This window comes from Scophthalmus maximus, chromosome 4 (assembly GCF_022379125.1).
Source record: "Scophthalmus maximus strain ysfricsl-2021 chromosome 4, ASM2237912v1, whole genome shotgun sequence".
In the NCBI taxonomy this organism is placed as follows: domain Eukaryota; kingdom Metazoa; phylum Chordata; class Actinopteri; order Pleuronectiformes; family Scophthalmidae; genus Scophthalmus; species Scophthalmus maximus.
Window position 1 is genome coordinate 1,796,865 of NC_061518.1, and position 16,362 is coordinate 1,813,226.

General features: G+C 43.0%; 2 protein-coding genes across 5 annotated transcripts in view; one reads left to right on the forward strand and one right to left on the reverse strand.

Moving 5' to 3' along the window:
- LOC118302654 (lymphocyte-specific protein 1-like) overlaps nt 1–12,828 on the forward strand; it is a 31,137-nt gene extending 18,309 nt beyond the window's left edge. The window contains exons 9-15 of one of the 2 annotated variants that reach the window (XM_035628971.2): nt 762–793; nt 916–1,000; nt 1,825–1,965; nt 2,212–2,310; nt 2,655–2,738; nt 3,359–3,464; nt 12,515–12,828. In XM_035628971.2, coding sequence (XP_035484864.2) covers nt 762–793; nt 916–1,000; nt 1,825–1,965; nt 2,212–2,310; nt 2,655–2,738; nt 3,359–3,464; nt 12,515–12,540 — 573 coding nt within the window. In that variant the 3' untranslated portion in view covers nt 12,541–12,828. The remainder of the gene's footprint in view (nt 1–761; nt 794–915; nt 1,001–1,824; nt 1,966–2,211; nt 2,311–2,654; nt 2,739–3,358; nt 3,465–12,514) is intronic. The other variant, XM_035628972.2, reaches the window with a different exon arrangement.
- LOC118302652 (proline-rich protein 33-like) lies at nt 4,190–14,872 on the reverse strand. Of its 3 annotated transcripts, XM_035628970.2 has the most exons (4): nt 14,742–14,872; nt 14,320–14,366; nt 9,759–11,997; nt 6,415–6,723 (listed from the first exon to the last, which is right to left on the reverse strand). In XM_035628970.2, exons 3-4 carry the CDS (start codon nt 11,986–11,988, stop codon nt 6,545–6,547), a joined length of 2,409 nt encoding a protein of 802 aa, XP_035484863.2. In that variant the 5' UTR covers nt 11,989–11,997; nt 14,320–14,366; nt 14,742–14,872; the 3' UTR covers nt 6,415–6,544. The 3 variants fall into 3 exon arrangements, with proteins under 3 accessions (XP_035484861.2, XP_047187438.1, XP_035484863.2); XM_035628968.2 differs by having other exon boundaries at nt 4,190–11,997; XM_047331482.1 differs by lacking the exons at nt 14,320–14,366; nt 14,742–14,872 and having other exon boundaries at nt 4,190–6,723; nt 9,759–9,949.
- Nucleotides 14,873–16,362: the final 1,490 nt, after the last annotated feature.

The window sequence follows — 16,362 nt, forward strand, 5'->3', positions numbered from 1 at the left end:
GAGAGACTCAAAAACATCTACACAAAGACACAAAAATACACCAGACAGGCTCGAAACATCTTCACAAAGACTAAATACAAACTAAAAAGACACACAAAGACGCCACAGAGACTCAACACAACTACACAAAGAGACTCAAAAGACACAAAGAGACACAAACAGACGCCAGAAAGACTCAAAACTAATTTAAAAGAGACTCATAAAAACTACAAAGAGACAAAAAAGACATTGGAGAGACTCAAAACATCTACACAAAGACTCTTGAGAAACTTGAGAGACACAAAAATATGAAGAGAGAATCAAAAGAACCACAAAGAGATGAACAGTGGCGGGGACGAGACACGGAGCGAGTCGACGTCGCTCCAGCGAGATTCAAAACCACTACGCAGCTTCTCAAATGACAGTTTTGCTCATGTTCATAATTGTCATGTCTCTTTAAGTCTGCGGGACTGAGGGTCTGTTCCCAGTGGCGCATTTTCTCATAATCCACCCGTGGTTGCAGATCAGTTCTTTGTTTTTGCTTCTGTTATTGTCATATTTCCTTGCGTATGTCAGTAAAAACACAGTCCAGTCAACAGATTAACAGAGTCTCTCTCCTCCATTAATTCGGTCCACGTTCCAGATTTGAGGGGTTCTCTCGAAACCTTAAACCCCAAAAACAATAAGGAGTTGTTTTGTTTTAAATTTCCATTTGGTCCAAATAAAAAAAAGCTCGCGTCCGTTGGAGTTTTAACCACCGATTGTTTCCATTCTGTCCTCAGATCACTGAGAGAACCGAGTCTCTGCGCAGGAGGTGAGAGCGCGCGTTCGCGTGTGGCGAGGTTTGAAAAGCGACTGCTACGACGAACCAGACCCGCGCGGGTTTGTCCCGTCAACGTGAGAGCGCTGAACATTCATCAAATTTCTTTTCTGAAGCACCAGCGACGTGAAGAGGACGCCGCCGCCCGTGGCTGTTTCCAAGATCGACAAGAAGCTGGAGCAGTACGCGCATGCTCTCGAGGTAAAACCCCAATTGACCTCCCCCCCGGCGCCGTTTTACTAATTCAGATCACAGGAGAAACTCTAACATGCGCCTTTGTTCTCCTCTGACTCTTAAAATAGCCCCTTACTGTAAAACCACTGCTAAAGAAATTCTCCTCCAAAAGAAATTACCCATGAGCCCACAGAGATGAGACCCGATTCAGGCCAAATCTGCAGGTTGAACACTCCACATTTACCGGAGAACTTGGGCGAAGAAACTCCTTCAAACTCCTCAGTGCCTCAGGGATCTCTCACACCTCGTTTGGTCCGGACCTTCGGACTTTTCCGGTTTGGGCCGAAACCAAAATCACAGGTGTGAAAGGTTCCCCCCGAAGACACGGCCCGGACCAACGGACGGAACATTTGGTCCGACCAAAGGAGGTGGTCATGGCTCGGTTCGTTAGCGGTGGGACGCTTCCGACCTTCGAACCAACGAGGGGAAGCCGAGGCAGCGAGCTGTCACGGCCGGAGAAAAAGGAACCGGGGGAAAAAGAAGTCAATGTGTTTGTCACGGTGTCGTCTGGGCAGCGGAGGAGGCGAAACATTCAAAGGTCAACTCGATAAAACACATGAGAGAAGGTGTAGGGAGGATACGAGAGGACACACCGACGTCAGACGCACGCCCGTCTGCAAACCAATCAGAGCCAAGTGTCAGGGAAACGCAGCGCACGTGAAGTTCTTTAGAACCAACCGGATCAAATGTAACAAAAACCAAGCGCGTCGGTTCGACCCTCGGCCCGGACCCTCAGGCGTGAAAAACGCCCTGGAGTCTAAACTCACTGTGCCTCACCTTATTTCCCACAGCTCTCCTCGAAGGACGGCAGGTCAGGCGCTCAGGCTCCGACGGACCTGACGGGTCCGAGCGAACCCGTCGCCGCCAAGAAGAACCTGTTCGAGGCCGGAGAGGCCTGGAACCAAAACGCCGTCTCAGTCGCAGCGTCCAAGGTCAATAGGTTGTTGTTGTTGTTGTGCTGACGTGGTGCATATGGATGACTGCTATTTGTGTGGGCGACATTGTTCGTAACTCCTCCCTCCCGTAGGGGAAGCGCTGTCGCTTTAATCGGAGAGTCCGCCCTGTACGTGTAGAATTAAAGCATTTGCTTTCTGTAGTCTACATTAGGAAGATGTGGATGGTGGACGTTCTCAAGGCAAACAAAACCAGGCTACTTTTATCCATTTGTGTCTGGGCAGGACGCGGATGGTTTAAAAGTGGGCGTGGCTGACCTCATCAATCAGTGGGTGAGAGGAAGTGAAGACGGCAGCAGGTGCAGCTCGCCCTCCAAACCGACAGTAAGTCCCCGATTTCCCTCCAATACCCAAACTGTTGGATTGTCTGAAATGCCTTCCTTTGCCTCACCTCCTCGCATCAGCTGCCGTAGGCTCGCACAAAACACTTTCTTTCGTCTCATTTTTTGCCCGGTTAACTTTCTTTATTTGTATTTTGTGTCTTTTTCATATCATTTTTTCACATTACGATTCATGGTCCCCTCACTCTTCATGCAACCACACCCCAGCCTCTCCTCATGTGGTGAACGTCATCACTACTTTGTTTCTGCGTGTCTGCCCCCTTGTGGCCGCAGCAGCATCTTACTGTAAGTCGACATGACATCATTTGCCTTCTGTTGCACTTGCAGGAAATAAAATCTGGTGGAGTTTTGAACAAGAAAAATCTATGGGAGAGTCTCGGTGACACATTTTCTCCTGGGAGAGACGGAAAGGTACGAATTCACGTCAAAATGAATTGGAAAGACCACAACGGGATTGTGCACACAACAACAACAACAAGTAAAAACCCTCCAGAAGGAAAAATCTATTCTCCTGAACAACTCCTGTCTGCATCAAACAACCTGTGATGTGGAATCGTATGTGCATCATTTTGATGAGCCACAAGACAGTGTGTTAAGATAAGGCTCATTTTTACATATCCAATCCCTTTAACTGAATGATTGGTTAAAATCAATTTTTAAAATTTGCATTTTGAGGGAAGTTCTGTTCATGAATTGATATAAATGCGCTAAGGGACCCCGTGGGAACCGATGAAAAATACTATAACTAATAAATCAGTCATGCAAACCTTTTAAAAAAAAAGAAAGACTCTTCTAGCTGGTTTTTAAAATTAAACTGGAACGAAACATACATGTGATGAAGTTATTGCTTCAAACGTCCGATCTTCAATTTATTTTGAGAAAAGTCATAACTTTAGACTTACTACAATCTGCTAAACATAATGAAAGCTGGAAAATGTGGAATAAAAGAAGTTGTGTTTTTGATTTTCTTTTTCGCCGTGTCTGTCAACCTGTATATTAATTATGCTGCTTTATACTGAACTGAATTGCAGGAGAGCCCGTCTGGTAAAAAGTACAAGTTTGTGGTGGCCGGTCACGGAAAGTACCAGAAGGTTTCAGACGACAACAGCTGCAGTGAAGACGGGACCTGTGAGTCGGGTGAGAAAAAGTCCCTCGACCCTGAGTCTTTAAATGAAAACAGTACTTTCTAACTGAAAATGTTGTTGTTTTGCATTTCATTGGCAAATGAAGTTAACTTTAATTATGACTATGATGTTAATTATTTACCTACTGACGTTAAAAAATGAATAAATAGAACAAATCTAAGGATAAGTTACTATTGTAATGCATTAAAATAATAGATTTTTCAAGCAATATTCATCAAAGTGTTGGGTTTTTGTAAAGCGCTTTTTTAAATTCAATGCATTATTATTATTATTATTATTTACTGTATATTTAAAAAAGGGGATGACAAATCTACTGAAAAGACCAAAACCAATTATTTTGCGTATGTATATCCACAGTTTGATATGTCATATTTCTCTAAGCCATGTTCAAAAACTATTAAATACGCAACACTGATCCTCACTGTGACATGTTCCTTCCGAATATGTAAGCCAGTTTTAAAGTTGTACATCTTCCTTGGGAAATGAAGGGATTGGACCAAAAGCCACGGACAGGGTAGGCAGGTCAGAAAGAATTGCTTTTGGTCTTTTCATAAGATTTGTCAACGATAACAAAAATATAGAAGAAAACTAGCCGTATCTTTGAACCAGGACATGTCAGGTGTGATGTGCCGCCTTGGATGGGAACTTGCTGTTCGGGTGTTGTTTGGTGTCGGCTGAAGCATCGCGCCAAAAAAAAACCAGGGAAGGAGACAAGAATTTCACATTCAGCTTTATACATTTTTTAAGTCACACAGTAAACAAAAACATCTCATAGTTTTAGCATCAATGTAATAAATGGGGCCATAGTTAGCTTATAGGGGTAAAGTCTCCCTTACCTAAAATAAATTCCACGTCATGGTGGTAATCTTATGAAAAACAACACATTATTCTTTTAAATATCCAATACAGAGACAAAAATAAGGGTCAAAATAACCTCTATAGCAACATGCTAATACCTGCTACGGCAGCAGCAAAATCCTCCAAAGCCATGAAAAATCCCATACCACTTATAATATCTGCCCTCTTTCTCCAGCTGTCACTCCATTTCCTTGAGTCTGTCCTACAGGAGGCCACTTCACCATATCCATCATGATCCATTGGTATTCACTTCTCAATAACAATGCTTACTCGACATTGTTCACGGCCTGTCCGAGCCATCCCTAAGCAGGAAACTACAACAATGCTGGTCACTGTGTGGTCATATTGTTGGATGGAAACAATTCATTTCTACTTGTCTGGAAACGAAGGAAAACAGCCTTACACTTACATACCCATGACTTTTTGAAGACATATTCCAGTAAAGCCTAAAAATGCCCTTTAATCTCAAGATACTTTCTTTAGCGAGTTTTCACCCGTCATGTGACGACAAACGATTTGATTCTGAGATGTATTAGGGCAGTTTACAATGTTATGATGTGTTTGAATTTTTTTTTTGTACAGTCCCACAGCCAGATGCTAGAAAGTCAGGAGATCAACAAAATCTTTAGAACAAGTCTTGTACAGACTTTATCTGGTATTCAGGCGCTATCGGAAGTGTCCGTTTTGTTTCACCCAAAGACGTAAGTGGCTGAAGAACAAATGAGCAAACCCTAGAGGAACTAGAAGAAGAAAAAACAAAGGACTGTACAATCACATGTATTGACACCAGAAGATGCTTTAGGTACCACACTAACCAGCCTCTGTTGTTGTAGTTTCCTTCCCTGATCGACGGCTCGGACAGGTCCCACCGGATTCTCTTCTATCCATACCTCACTTACACAAACCCAAATCTGTTCTGACTAGACGTTAATCCTTCACCCATCTGTTTTCCTTCTTTCAAAACCCATCTGCCCTGTTATTCCAGGAATGTAAAAGCCCTATTTATTACAGAGATTAAAGACTGCCTACCAGCGGTGTAACACTAAAAGAAGCCCCACTTTGTTTAGAAAAAATAGAAAAAGGTACAGCAAATGAAACCGTCTTTGCAACTATCAACGTATCTACAATTCATGCATTCAACACGACATCCAACCGACATCCAAAAATCCAACCAAATGGAGTTCTTTGCTCTCGTTGTCTTTTCTTATTACATTCAAGTGCAAAGACGCCACCCCTGTATTACAGCTGTTGTAATATTTTTACGTCTTAAAGTTTTCAACTGATGAGAATATCACAAAATATACTGTATGATTTTACGTAGGGAGGATTTTTGGTTTAGTGAAATTTTTCCTTGCTTTGTTGATTAACCATTTATCAAAAACACATTTGATTTATTTTTCCCACTAATAATCTACCTTGTCACTGCAGCCTTAATTGGTAAAACTCCGATTTTCAATGTTTGTTTTTTTATCAACCCCCCCCAATTCTCTAAATATGATTATTTTTTAATGAAGCTCTCACTATCATTGCATATTTCAATCTTTTGACAAATTGCCCAAGGAAGTTATTATTTATCACTTCCAAGTGTACTTGTAGATCAGTTCCTGTTATATTTTTTTAGTTTTCCTTGAACCGAATCCTCTGGCTGTTCTGTTGAAGTCCTTTTGTTCGTCCTCCTGAGATTTGCGTTTTATCAGCCCCTTCTCAAACACAGCTGCTATTTTCGTGAGCGGCTTCTCCGCCGCCTCTTTCAGCTTCCTGGCATCAAATCGGGGGCTGTAGAGTAAAATCGGCAGGCGACTGACAAAGGAGGGAGCTTCTGCCTGATTGTCTTTAGGGGCCTTTTTCTTTTCCGAATCATTCTTGGTGGTTTTGACCTGTTCCATTATTCGCTCTTTTGTGGAGAACATCTGAAAGAGGAGGGCGTCCCACATTTTCAACGCCCTGGGAGCGTCTGTGTTCTTAACCACATCCTGATTGGCACATTGGTCTGCCGAAGACATATCACTACCACCGTGATCTGTTTTCTCGTTGCTGCCACAGTCATCGACCTGAGATTTGGCCTCAGGCTCAGGAAACGTGGGTTCATCTGGCTCAACAACCATGTGTTTCTTGAGACGTGTCCATCCGCTGAGCTTCCCCTTAAGGCCTTTTGGCTTCTGGGCTGCCTTTGGCTCGTCAGATGAGGGGGATGTCTCTGCTGCTACCTTCTTGTCAGAAGTTGAAGATGCAGTTGATGTCGTTGACTTCGTGGAGGGTTCGGCTGCCGGGGGTTTCGTCGGTGCAGGTGTAGTTTTGGTCTTCAGAACGCCCTTGTCTTTGAGTCCAGCTTTTTGCTGAGATGACGGTGACGTTCCTCTGTTTGGGGATGGAGCTTTGACTGAGACTGAGGCCTGAGGCAGAGAGGCAGGAGTGGCAGAGTCAATCACAGCAGCTTTAACTATGGGTGGTTTCATCACAGTATCTGTTGCTGGCTTTGCAGGGGAAAAGTTGTGCACCGGTTGCTCTGTCGAAGACAGAACATTACTGCTGTGCGAGTTAATCTGGGCCAGATCAGGAGGAGACTTTGAAGAGTCTGTTTTTTGAACTGAGGGTTTTGTTTCTACAGTGGCAGATGAAGGTCTTGACTCTACCTGCTTAGTGGGAAGTTTTGATTTTAGAGTAGGTTTACTGGTTAAACCCGGATCTGTAGAATGGATGGGAGCACTAGTTTCAATTTTCTGTGAGAATTCTCCATCCTTACTCAAATTTGATGCTATGTCTGATTTTGCCTGTTGTGTTTTGGGATTTACTTTGACCTCAGGTACTGAAGTGTCCTTGGGTGGTTTTATTTCTGGTTTTGACAAATTGTCTGCAAATGACTTAGCAGAAGACTGAACAGTGCTTGTAGGTGTATTATTTTGAAGAGGTATAATTGGAGGGGTTTTCTGCTCTTTCATAAGAACTGATGAGGGTCTCGTTTCTGTAGTGTTGTTTAAAGAGACAGGAGATTGAGGGCATGGGAGTAAGGTTGGAGTATATGTACGTATAGGTGTACGACACGCTCTTGGCTCAGGTAGAGGGGAAGCTCTTGTTTCAATCCAAGGTCTATTTACTGTAGGGGGGCTAAGTGGGGCTTTGAAATCCCTTTTGACTTCACTAAGGGGCCGAATATTTGTGGCACCGAAATGACTTAAAGCAGGCTGTATGATGGGTTGAGTATTTACAGTGTGAGTGTAAGATTTATTTGTTTCAGTGACAGATTGCCTAAACTGTTTCACTCCAGTCTGAGAGCTCACTACATTTTTGGTTTGAACATTACCACCAGATAGCATGATATGTCCTGGCCTTCTAATGGTTTGCTGTTCAAAAATGACATTTGATATGTTAGCTGTTATATTACCATGGGAAATGGAAGTTGTTGCTTCTGTTCTGGATGTTACAGAGTGTTTAGATTTTGTAGTGAGACTTGCTAAATATTTATGGTCAATGATTGGCTGAGGGGAAGGGGATTGTTCTATTACAACAGCTTTAGAGGCAAATTGAGGTGCAGATAGTGCAGATAGTTCTTGCTCAGCAAGAAGGTTGGTAATCTGTTTATCTGCTTCTGAGTTTGGGTAAACTCTTGTTTGGGCAATAGAATCAGAGGGAGATTTTGCATCAATGGGTATTTCTGTTGTGGATTGACTATCAGGTCTCTCTGATCTAAGCTGAGGGCTTTTTGGTGGGATGCACCTGACCTGCCCAGTATTAAATGTTGGTTTACTGCTGACTGCTGGATCTGTTACGATTGGTAGAATAGTTTCTGTGTGAGGTTTTGAGGTTATTTTGGTTTCAGTACCAGGAATACTGAGAGAATTGCTTTCCAAACTGGATTTGTTTGAATTTACAGTTTCAGCAGCAGATCGTTTGTGATGGACAGCTTCTACAATTCCTGGTTGTCCAGGTGAGACCACATCTGTGGAAAACTTGATGTCTGTTGGTAATCCTTGATTGTTGGACAGTTTGGTTTCAATGCTTGGTTTGGTCTGTGTTACATTTCCCTTTGAAAGATTAGGATGAGGTTTTGATTTAATGTTTCCGGCTCTAATATGTTTAGTGGGAAGATGTTGCGCTTGTATTTTCCCTGTAAGTAAACCTTCTTTTTCATCGATGAGTTGTCTATACTGTTCTGTGTCTAGTGATGAGCTGCTGGCTCTTTTACTTTTAATATAAGTTGAAGGTTTGTCTTTTATATTTGCTGGGCTAGAGAGTTTTGCATTTTTAGCAGGAGTTTGAAGAGTGGTTTCATTGGCTTGTATAATCTCTACTGTAGTTTTGCTTGAGTTTGCGCAGAAATTCGCTCCTTGACCAACTTTAACTTGGCTACTGGATCCCACGATACTCGATGTGTTAACTAGGACATCTTCACCAATTTTGATTGGCTTTTGGGGATCTTTTGTCAAGTCTGTCTCTAAAGGGGATTTAATGTCTGAAATATTGGGCAATTTGGCTGCAATGATGGATAGGCCTGGGAGTTTAGTTTCTGTGGTAGGTTTACCCAAAAATGTATTATCTACGGGAGATGGGTTTAGTATAGTTGGTGCTTGAGACGATTTCAAAGAGAGACCTGCTTTGTGAAAATGAATCTTGTTTTCTAACGTTTGACTATAACTGAGAGTTTGAGTTTTCGCACTGAGTTGCTGTATAAATTTGGTGCTTTGCTCAGCTGCAGATACTGTGCAGTTGTTGGACTGTGAAGAACATACAGAAGCCGTAACAGGCTCATGTGGCAGCATGGATCCTGTGGTAGCAGCAAATGGCTCTTTAGAGACTATTTTTGAGAACTGGGGCGAGGTGCTTGTTTCGTTACACTCTGTATTAGCAGCCACAGAAGGCAAAATGTTCCCTATGTTTGTCGTCTTGGGTACAATATCCTCACTGTTTGCCTTGATTTGCTGGTTAACTTCTTCCCTTTTTTTGGGTGAGACGTTTTCAGTAGCCACATTACTGGGCAGTGGTGTTTCTGAAACCAGTTTGGTGGCTTGTGTTAACCCTAAGATGGCACCATTTATGGTGGCACTCCCAGAGAATTGGGGCTTTTTCTCTGTGGCAAGAGATTGAACAATATTGTTTTTATGGTCAGGCTTGGCAGTGAGTTGAACATTGAATCTGCTGGCTGTTGACGGACTGACTCTATCAGCAGTTGGGTAAGATTGAACTACTACATTCTCTATATTTCCTGACTGTTGTTTTGCATTTGTGATCTTGTATTTACTTATTGTAGCTATTTTCTCAAGATTCTCTATGGCATCTTTCCCCTTTCCACTATGTTGTGTTTTTACACTTAAATCTACTTTCCTTATGTGTGAGGAAGAACTAAACAGACTACTGCTATCAGTTAGGCATGGAGTTGTACATAGTGTTTTCTCTATAGAATATAGTGCTGCACTTTGTGCGTGTACCTCACCTGCTTTAGGTATTGCAGCCTCAGAGTGTGAGGCTTTTGGTGTTGATACATCACTTGTGGATTGTTGCATTGTTATCTGTGCCAAGCCAAGAGGAATTTCAGGTTTTATCGTGTCCACACTGGGCGTTTTAAGTGATTGTATTCCAATACTATGAGCTTCAGAGTGACTTTCCTCAAACAGATCTTTGCTACATGTGGCCATCAGTGAAGCTGGACACTGTGAATCCTTTTGAGACGACATAGGTTTCAAACTGTGAGCAGCAGAAACCTCCACTGAAAAGAGAAGATCTTGATGTCCATTGAGTTGTTTGGTTGCCTCAGGCTTAGAGATGTGTGATCCATCTACAGTTGCTTCCGACTGTGCTTTGTTTGAAGAGGTTTCATTTACTCTGCTGGGTACAGGGCTGTGATGTGATGCCAACGTCCTAATCCCACCATAAGCAGCATACTCGGATGGAGTAAGCCCATAATATGTTGAACGAGATTTGGGCTTTGAGGATGCTAACGTCATTTGATTCTCCAATAGTGATGTCAAGGACATGCGTGCCTCGAACACAGGAGGACGATTAGCAGACGAAAGGAGGCTTGGACTTGTTGGTGCCTGCAATGAAATCACTGGTGTAGGTTTGAAACTGTTTTGTACAGACAGAAATGATGGAACGTTTGGCAAAGATGAAGCTTCACTTCCTGCAGCTTGGTCTGTTTTTAGCATTTGGGTGACAGGTTCCATCAGTGTTGGTTTGACCCCAGCAGATTCAGGTGCGGTGATACTTGACGCTATATTCTCTCTGGGGTAAAGTTCCGTATTGGCAACACTTAAATTTATTGAACTCTTTTGAGTATGTTGAATCTCTCTCTCTTTGTAATTGCTGGTTTGTTTGATGGAAGTTGTTTGATTAATATCAGTTCGCTTCAGTTCTTCTGTGGCAGCAGGAGGTTTACTTATACCGCTAGTTTGAATTGCTAATTTGTGTTGTGGCATCTCGTTAGGAATAGCAGGAGCTTGTAAATCCTGGGAGCAGTTGAAAGCAGGACTTGTGGCAAATAGAAGTGGGTTAGGTTTGGATATTTCAAAAGTGGGTGTGGATACTTGAGATGGTCTGCAAGAGGGGGTCCTAGGTCTTCCACTTAGGGTCCTGGATACAGACAGTTTCTGATCACTTTTCATCACTGAAACAGCTGTTTTGTCCCTGTATGTGGCAGATAATGCTGATCCATGGTAGGTTGGGTTTATTACTGTGAGGTCCTGGATGGAGGGAGGTTTTGAGATCTCATAAAATGTTGCCTTTGATGTATAAATCCTGGTTTGTTGGGCGTCAGATCTCGACTCTTTCGCTGCTTCAACAAGTGATATCTTTGAGGCAGTTATCTCAGCGGGCATCTGGCTTGCAGCAAAGTGGCCATTACTGGTAGATCTGGTGATCCGAGACGACATCTGGCTCTGAGGGCTGTCCTTTAAATTGGCGTTTGTCTCCCTCTGGCTGGGAACAACAGGTTGCGTCTGGGTGTTTGAAAGTGATAGCAACACCGGAACAGGAGGTAGGTCTGCAACTCGAGAAGGTGCCGGGCCTTGGCCACAGTTGGGGGCGGCTGGGGACAGGGTCAGGCTGTGAGTTGATATTTTGGGGCTGGACTGCAGCGCAGTGACAGCAGGGACTGTTGTGACTGACCCATGGGAACTTGGTGTCATGTTTAAATTGAAAGCAGAAGGTGGCACCGGGACCTGCTCAGGTGGTGATGTGGGTGGTGAAGCCGAAGGTGGCATCATTAAAGGAGTGGCGTCATCGAATAAAAAAGAGGAGCACTCGTACAGTGGAGCCACCTGCTCTTCAGAAGCCCTGGTCTGAGCTGTGTAGGACTTAGGGGAGAAGCTGCCGGTTTGGCCATAGGGGCTGCTCTGAGCATGAGGATATGTAGATGAGGAGTGATCATAAAGGGAGTCAAAGGGGAAACTGGACAGCGAGGAGTCTCCAATTAAGACTGAATCTGGTGACCTAGGTGGACTGGACTGGTCACTGTGCTCGAGGTCTGTGCTCGCTTCGTTGACCGGCGACAGACAGGAGCGAAAGGGGACGGGCGTCTGAGAGAGGCTGCCTTTTTTCTTGGCTCTCTTCTTCTTGAGTTTCTGGAGCTTTGCGTTGTCTTTGCCTGGTTTTGGCAGCAAGGGCGGAGGATATTGCTGGGAAAGGTCAGGCTCCAGCCCGTTACTGTAGCCGACTTCCATCAGCATTTCAGACTCCTGCAAGACAGAGGAGACTTCTCAATCTACTTATATCATCTAGCCATGAATCCACATTCATGTATATAATAACAGCAAAGCAGATTTAAAACAATTGGATGGCTTGTCATCATATATGCTCAAAAACATAAACACTTCTAACCTTATTTGTTGTCAATACTATTATAAAAAAGAGAAAAATCTGAGCAAAGATCCAGTGAAATGTCTTAGAAGTTAGACATCAACCTTGTTAAAGACGCTGATGATCAAAATGTTTTGGTTTTTGCTTTTATGGCTTATGGACTACCTTGTTAAGACTTCAGAGTAGGAATTCAGTGAGACTCGTTTTTTCAGAATGTGATGTTCTCAATCATCGAACAGCTGGACATGTTTTGTTCCAATACGCAAAATCTGGCCAAAATCTACATTGTAGTTTTTTATCAATTATAGATGAAATAAATATTTGCTTAGGGTTATTAATTGTGTATATATGACCATTATGAATGCTATTATTATTATAATTCTTCTGTCTTTACAGCTGGAGAGTTCTATGAAGATTTGTGAAACGCAAGGCGGACTTTTTGGATTATGATTAACAAATCTTTGATTCAGCACAAATTTTATCACTTTAACATTCTCTGTATTTCAAGCTTCTGGTTGTTAATGCTCTTAAACCTGTTGTAATGTCAAAATTCCTTTGACACATAACATTTAACCAAAGGTAGTGAAGCTAAAAGTGAGTGTTTTCTCTGTTTATACCGGACAGGTTTTCCTTCTATCCTGTGAATAATATCTAAAGCTTTTCCAGCAGTATAATATCAATGAGTATAACGAAATAAAATAAATGAAAAAAAAAAGAAAAGATTCCTGTTGTTTGTCTTTTCCATATTTCGCTCTTAGAACGTTTGCCTCCATTGGGATTTACTATTTAGGTACAGTACAGTAAGCTTATTTTCTTCTTCTGTGCTCCCTGTCTAGTTTATTCAGCTGCTTTCCGACTGCACTGATTTAACCCAGACAAATTCTGCAGCCGGCTTTAGAGAACTATGAGCTCTCATGATAACGGGCTCGTTGGCAAGGGTTTCGAAACTAAACTCTTTAGTTGGGTCCTGAAGACGACGCATGGCTACAAGACGCGTCACCATTGGAAATAGAAAGGCATGTAAAGCCGTAGCTCATGGCAAGGCTACTTTGAAATGATGACAAACTACTTGTGAAAATAGTCTCTCAAGGAGAATGTCAAATTTAAAACTGACCTCGGCATGAAATAAAAGTAAACCCCAAAGGGAAGATTAATGGCGACGGTCACGCAGAAGAGGAGGAGGGGGGATGTTAGCATTTAGCAACTTCAAGCGTGAGCAGCAGTAAATTGGGTCTATAGATTCCTCGGACACTGATGTTACAGGCAAAACAATAAGAACGGAGTTCAGAGGTCAGAAGAATAATTAACCGACAATAAACGTAGAGCATGCTGTACATTCCTGTGCATCCAGAATTAGATTAGACTGATGTGTGTCAGAGCTGCAGAGGGCTTTTGAATTTGATTCACATTCTGTACTAAAACTTTCAAATTCATCCTTGTCCGGTTGGTTGTTATTTACTTCATAATTTTACGTACGTTGATGACATTTTACTCGGTTGTCTCGAGCGACGACAGGAGCTGGATTGTCTCCCTATCTATCTGAATATTGCAGTATCTTTGGGTGACACTGAAAAAAGGGCCACCGTCTAAATTTAGACCGAGGGAGATAAGAGCAAACATCCTGACACCGAGCACCTGCTGCCTGCCGTCCAGCGCTCACACACACAAACAGCCTCGGGCTGCTGGAAATTAATCCGAGGGCCCAAATCCTCCCAGAGCTGCTCTTGACCGCGGGCCGAGCGATGATTCGCTTGAATTTAATTTACGTCACATTTACACCGCGTTGTTCTATAAAAGAGGCAGGATAGTCGGGAGTCCTTGTGCGTTTGTGTTCAGCTTTGACAATCTCTTGACATGACTGTTTGAAAGAATAGGAGCTCTAGCTTGTCTTGACGTTTAAACGCAAACGTTTGTCTGGTTTTGAGCTAAAGTTTAAGATGGATCCCTGTTGTCAAAGTGACTCCTGCCAGCTGACACATGAGACGTCCCCCTTTTATGGCTCTGGGGTCCGATGTCTGGGGGGCTTCCACTGGAGCGGCTCAAAAGAGGAAAGTATAAGATTAGCTTTGCGATTAAAACTGTGCCACGACCTCAATCTATAGCGATACCTTTCAGGAACCTCAATTAAAACAAAATGGTGGACGAACTCAATCAACTTCATCAATTGCTGCAATGTGAAACGGATCAACACTTTACTGTACCTGAAGAGGAAGTCTGTGTTGCTTGTGTTTTGCTGCTCAGGCTGCAACTGTACGGTGTAACAAATAAGAAAGAAAGAATAGAGACGATGTTTATAATGTAAAACAAAAATGAAATACAAAGGAATAAAAGCATAATCTGTGTGCTGGTGTACAGTCGTCGTTAGATGCTGAGTCATGCTTACATTTGTCGACAGTGGCACAACTTTGTGCAGGAACATGGAAAGCACTGCATTGCGAGCTCTTGAGGATCTCATGGAGATAATGTCTGATATGCATCATGCGTTTTACATTCCAGCTCGTGCACGCGCCACTATCAAATGCTAAGCATCATTTGCAGGTTAGCACCTGAGTGACGGCGTCAGGGCCACGCTGCAGTGCCGGCAGCTTGTCAATCAACAGACACCGAGTTTGACTGGGTTTACCTTCAGGCGAGCGGCTGTCGGGACAAACTGCTCCCTGCTTGTTAATCCCGGCTCAGAGTGCCACAGGGCCGTCTCATCCTGAAGTGAACCAGAGCCTCAGGGAGCGAGCCGCAGCGCCTGTGGCCGCTCCAAAAATAAAACTGTTGCCTTCAGTGTTTGTTGCAGGGGCAGATGGGTGGGGGGGTTTTCAGGCCACCTGAGATGGCTGAGGTGCAGCCCCTACAGGCGGTCGGCAGCCACCTCCACCTGAGGGGAGCCGGTCAGTGGGCACCATTGTAGACCAGCAGGGGGGCATCCAGTATGTAAGTGGGACATGGGCCACTTACCTGACATCAATGAAGGTGCCCAGCCTTTATCAAACTGTTGTTCACCATTACAACCTCAGTAATACTGTTCCTTTCATTCAGGGGAAGAAACCACCCTGCTGTAACTTCTCCAGGGCTGCAACTTACAATTATTTTCATTGTTGATTAATCTTTAATTCTTTATTAATCGATTAGGTATTTGGTCCATAAAATGGTGAAAAATGTGGATCATGTTTCCCAAAACCTCCACACACCCAGGATATATAGTTTACTGTCACAGAGGAGCAAAGAAACCAGTAAATATTCACATTTAAGAAGCAGAAATCAAAGAATTTCTTAAAAAAAAAATCATAAAAACTACTGGAACCAATTAATTTAGTAGGCAAATGTTTAAATATAGATATTTCAGTTATATGTCGCGTGCCTGCGTAGCATAGTTCTGTGTATTGTACATGTTGTTGCGGTTCAACCTCCGACCACCAGCGGCAGCAGATGTGCAGCACAGAGCCGCAGCGCTTCAGTAAGTAAGAATTTAGTGCACCTTGGATTTATTTTCCAGAGGCTGATCCAGAGAAGAGTGTCGGGTGGCATGGGCCCCCACTGGACTTAAACTAATTTAAGTCACCCTGCTACCTACGTGTTGCAGCACACTTTTTTTTTATTGAATTTTTTTTAATCTCTGCCATGCATCAACCACAATATGTAAAGTGCCTTGAGACAATGTATGTTGTGATATGGCGCTGTACAAATAAAATTGAATTAAATTGATTTGAATCAGCCACACTAATAAAGGCTTTTTACATTTTTCCACATGAAAAGTACACCCCTGCACTACAGGGCACCTCGTGGAATTTTTTTTTAACACATATTAACAGATGCTTAACTTTTTTTTGCCCTTCTACGTGTTGAGGGAAATTCAAATTTCTTCCTGGATCATGTTCATAGTTTATTTTAATGGAAGTGTGATACACTACATTTTGTGTCACACAAAGATAATGGGGGTTTGGACTGTGGGGTTTAGATGAGACTTATGCAACAGAAGCACTTTGGTTTCAGTTTAAAAAAATCTGTATACTCAAAACTCAAAAATCTGAATGTTCTGTCTCGTGCTTTAAGTCACAGTCTGGAGCTAAATACCTGGGTTTCACCACAACTTAGTTAGAACTTCATCCAAGTGTCTTGGATGAAGGTGAAACGTCTTCAAGAATCTGCAACCAGGTCCGTCAACGAGCGTGAACTCGCCACTCGCAACGGCAGAAAACACCACCGGACAGTCGCTCGCTCTTCAAGTTGAATTTGAAGACTTTGGAGGCGGG

Coding starts and splice junctions, on each gene's coding strand:
- LOC118302652 (XM_035628968.2), bottom strand. CDS start 11,988: ATGCTGATGGAAGTCGGCTACAGTAACGGGCTGGAGCCTGACCTTTCC.